General features: G+C 38.4%; 1 protein-coding gene across 1 annotated transcript in view; it reads left to right on the top strand.

Moving 5' to 3' along the window:
• Nucleotides 1-2431, top strand: part of LOC102435583 (NKG2-A/NKG2-B type II integral membrane protein-like) — a 54793-nt gene extending 52362 nt beyond the window's left edge. The window contains exons 5-6 of the mRNA XM_006084339.1: nt 1903-1984; nt 2325-2431. Coding sequence (XP_006084401.1) covers nt 1903-1984; nt 2325-2431 — 189 coding nt within the window. The remainder of the gene's footprint in view (nt 1-1902; nt 1985-2324) is intronic.
• The last annotated feature ends 2486 nt before the right edge of the window (nt 2432-4917 follow it).

The raw sequence follows: 4917 nt of genomic DNA, 5'->3' as shown, positions 1-4917 counted from the left end.
TGACAAGGGTGCAGCGCCCCACCCCTTGATCCGCCCCTGCTCTTCGTGTGACAGGGGGGCGGGTGCCCCAACCCCCCTATCGGCCTACTCTGTGAATGACAGGGGGGAGCTCCCCCACCCCCTGATTGACCCTGCTCTGTGTGTGACAGGGCCACGGAACCCCAACACCCTGATGGGCCCTGCTCTGTGAGTGACAGGGGGTGGTGCCACAACCTCCCCCATCGACCCTGCCTTGAGTGTGACAGGGGGCGGTGCCCCAACCCCCTAATTGCCCCTACCCTGAGCGTGACTGAGGGTGATATTGCAACCTCCCGATCCGCCCTGCTCTGTGCATGACGAGGCAGAGCCCCAACTCCCCAATTGGCCCTGTTCTGAGCCTGACCAGGGGCTGCACTTAGGGATTGGGCCTGCCCTCTGCCACCTGGGAGCAGGCCTAAGCCAGCAGGTCGTTATCTCTCGGGGGTCTCAGACTGTGAGAGGGCACAGGCCGGGCTGGGGGATCCCCCCCCAAGTGCACAAATTTTTGTGCACCGGGTCTCTAGTTAAACATATAATTGAGCAGATGAATTATAAGGGCAATGGAACCATATAATTGCAAATCAGATCACAAAATAGAGTTTTGGTCCTTTGCAGCCCTGCTCCTGTGTATTTTCTCATCATTTCTCCTTCCGCATCACTTAACAACTGTGCTGACTTTTAATATATAGAGTCTCTTTGCGCGTTTTTTAAACTCATATAAAAAAATCATACAGTAACACACATTTTATTCCTGTTTCTTTTGACTCCCATATGATATTGCTGCACTTCATCTATATTGCATTTATCTGCAGTTTGTTAACTTTCACTGCTGAGTTATGTGAATGTGACATTTTAAAATCCATCCTCTCTGTGGTCATTCACTGGGAATGTGAGTCCCATGGCCTCCAGAATAAGAGCCTTGCTGGGTCCCTTACTTTTAGTCATAGGCTCCTTTTGGCTGGTCCCACCTCTGACTGGCCTCCCTGGTTTCTCTGATTGCTTTTGTCAGCAGGTGTCCTGATGGATCACTCTCCTAGGCTTGCCTGCTGTTGCTGGGCAAGATTCCCATTGTAACACAGAGGAGGAATGGCTTCCTTGAGCCAAGTCCTATTTCTGGGTTGGGAATTGGAAACAATCAGGCCTAAGTCCCTTTCTTCTGTTTGGTGGGATGTAAGATACCCAGTCACTCTGTGTTCCTAATCCTGGAGTACAAACCTTTTACTCTTTCTCACTCCACCTTCCAGAGGCCTTCTTTACTCATGTCTTTCATTAATTAGTTTCAGAATTTATAGTTTTAATTAGCAGGGAAATGAGTCTCTGACACCTGGACCACTGGATTCCACCAACACAGAAACAGGTCAATTTGGGCTTTATCTGGTTAAACAATGTTGTGAAACACAGAGAATCTTTTTTTTTTCTTTCATGTCATTTATTTTCTTAATTATAATCCCTTTTTTAAAAACCTGCTATCTGAGAAATAGTAGAAAATGACAATGATTTAGTCATGGTAATGAATACTTTAAGTATTTGGAAACTTATTTAAAACTTTGTTATGCTAGTTTTGTCAATGTGGGTAACTACTAAATTACATGAATCAGAATTTTCCTTATTAAATTAATAAGAAGAATGAGACCATTAAACATAAATATTTGGGTTAATTTTAAATCAAATGTACAAACATTGCTGACAGTTTTTGAAAATATGAAATGTGATTTTAATATATCTTTAATAAAAAGTCTTAATATAACTTTAGTGTTAGATTAGGATCCAACAATCTTATTTTATTCTCAAAATGAAGGATCTTCTGAAAGAATACACTACTTGCTTTATAAAAATAATCTTTCATGATGATTATTTAAATAAAAATTCTTTATTTGGGGGTAGGAATTTCTGAGTTCCTTATCACCTCCATCATGGATTGGAGTTTTTCGTAGCAGCAGTGATCATCCTTGGAGGTTGATAAATGGTTCACCTTTCATTCTTTAAATGCTATATAAAAGGAAAATCCAAAAAAGAAAAATCCAAAAAAGAAAAATTCTGAAGACTATTATTGATTTTTTTGTTTAAGTTGAATTATAAACATGAAGAATGATAGTCAAAGTTGATGAAAGATTGATATGAATATTAAAGAATGACTATCTAATTTTCCTAATAACCAACTCTTACTAATATTCCATGAAAAATATCATTACCCATTTTCAAAATGTTCTGTGATTGCAGTTACATTGAAAATTCTATTTATTATTTTATGTATCGGCCCCACACAATAACAACAAAATAATGCACTTTTCTCCATTACAGAATAGAAGACTTATCATTTGGTAAAGGTGACTGTGCTCTGCTAAACCTATATGGCCTCACATCATGGAGTTGTGGAGCTTCAAAAATATATAGCTGTAAGCATAAGCTTTAGCGTTTGGATTCTGTTGGATAACTTTAATTTTCATGAAATGGAAAGAATATTATGATTGCACATGTCTTCAAATGAATTATATCACTTGTTTTAATAATGAAATAATTTTCTATAACAATTATTGGACAATAACATACACACCCAAAAGTGAAGATATTCATTGCTTTTAGTGTCTGACGTGTTTTGATCAATGTTGTATTCGTGGCACTCAACATTTTTAAATGATGTTATGTTGTGTGAGTCACTTTATATGTGTTATCAAGAATAGGCCAACCCACAGAGGCAGAAAGTAGTTTGTGGTTGCCAAAAGTTGAAGGGAGGTAGGTAACAAACGAATGCTAATTGGTGCACTGTTACTTTTGGGGGCTGGATATTTTCCAATTTTTTTAAAATATATATTTTATTGCTATTTTACAGAGAGGAAGGGAGAGGGATAGAGAGTTAAAAACATCAATGAGCGAGAAACATCGATCAGCTGCCTACTGCACACACTCTACTGAGGATGTGCCTGCAGCCAAGGTACATGCCCTTGACTGGAATTGAACCTGGGACCCTTGAGTCTGCAGGCCGATGCTCTATCCACTGAGTCAAACCAGTTAGGACGATATTTTCCAATTTTTGTTAGTAGTGATGTTTGCAAACTCAGGTGAATATACTAAAAATCGCTGACATATATACTCTACATGGATGAATTTTTTTTGAGGTTATGTTAGGGACTGCATTTAAACTTTAAATAATTTATAAAGGTGTAATTTTATAATATTGATTCTTCCAATCAATATCATGCTTTATCTCTCCATGTATTAGGCTTTCTTTAATTTCTCTATGTTTAAAATTTTTCCATTTTGAAGTCAAAGAAATATAATTCTTCTATAGTTGTGATTTTGTAAATGATGTACTTATTTAAAAATTTCTTTAGTAATTTTGCTGCTTTAAACATAAATGCAGTTGAGGTTTGCTATTGATTTTTGTATTAATCCTATCATTTCAAATATACGTTCTTCTGCATAGTATATATAGACAGTTATTTTGTTTCTTTTTCCCTGGTGCAATTATTTTCTTTTCTTGACTTATTTTCATAGGCTAGAGTTTTATTTCCAATGTTGAATAGTAAGGACAGTAAAGTTGTATGTGTCCTCTGTTTTCAGGGAACACATTTAATATATTTCATCCTTAAATATGAAATTTGTTTTAAAGTTTTTTCAAAAGACCTTTCTCATAAAAAAGCAATTCCATAATATTGCTATTATTCTAATATATTTTTATAATGATGTTACATTTTTATTATTTTTGTGTCAGTTGAGATGATAAATGTTTTCACTGTATAATGTTTATGAAGTAAACTACCTTTATTTCTTTTAAATGTTAAACCAATCTTGCATTTCTGAAATAAAACCACAATGGTTAGTTTGTATTGTCCTTCTTCAAAATTCAGTGTATATATTACACTTAGATTAAGTTGTTTTTCTTTCATCCAGGTTCACAAAGTATTTATAATGAGTTTTTATTTGTTATGTACTTGACAGGTTTGTATACCAAGGCTATATGAAAAGCATTCCTTTTTTTCTATTTCCTGGAAGCCTTTGTATAAAAGTACTCTTATATTTTTAATGTTATTTTTTATTACTGATGCTGAAGCCAAAAATGTGGGTGTTTTGAATCCCATTTCTTGTCTCACGAAAATTGAAGAATGAAGTTGCAGACAAAAAGGATTAATGGAACCAAAGTTTATTGGGAGAAGCTAGTCCTGGAAAAGGAGCAGCCAGGGTTCCAGTAGTAGGCCATGCCAGAGCTTCCTCTCCATGTTACAGTCGGGAGTAGTTTAGTATCCAAGCTAATGAAACTCTATTAGTTCATGTGTGGAGGCCCATCTACACTAATAAAAGAGAAACATGGTAATTGGCATACGACCGCTACCCTTTTCATTGGCTAATCAGTGAGTATATGCAAATTAACTGTCAGCCAAGATGGCGGCCGGCAGCAAGGCACTGAAGCGAGCATGAGGCTTGCTTGCTCCAGTCACTGTGGACTCCAACGTTCCTTGCCTCACTTGCGGGCCTCTCAGCTGCAACTCTAAGCAACTATGTACTATGTTGCAAATAAGAAGCTAAACAAAACACCAGAAACCAGCCGGACTGAAATCCAGCTGGACCGAAACATTGTATGGATGTTTTCAGCAGCGAGGCCTCAGAGCTAAAGCTGGCCCAGAATAAAAAAAAATAAAAAAAGAAAACAAGGAGTGGTTGGAAGCTTTAGTCACTCGCCAGCCAGAAAACAGCCCTCAGCCCCTCACCCAAACTGGCCAGGCACCCCAGTGGGGACCCCCACCCCGATCCAGGACACTCTTCAGGGCAAACCAGCCGGCCCCCCCCATGCACCAGGCCTCTATTCTATATAGTAAAAGGGTAATATGCCCCCGGCACCGGGATCAGTGTGACAGGGGGCAGCGGCCAAACCCCCTGATCGCCCTGCGGGTCTGTGTTTGA

Source organism: Myotis lucifugus, unplaced genomic scaffold, assembly GCF_000147115.1.
Source record: "Myotis lucifugus unplaced genomic scaffold, Myoluc2.0 scaffold_10, whole genome shotgun sequence".
NCBI classification, from domain to species: Eukaryota; Metazoa; Chordata; class Mammalia; order Chiroptera; family Vespertilionidae; genus Myotis; species Myotis lucifugus.
The sequence above is the reverse complement of the archived record's forward strand: the minus strand, read 5'-3'. Positions and strand labels throughout refer to the sequence as shown.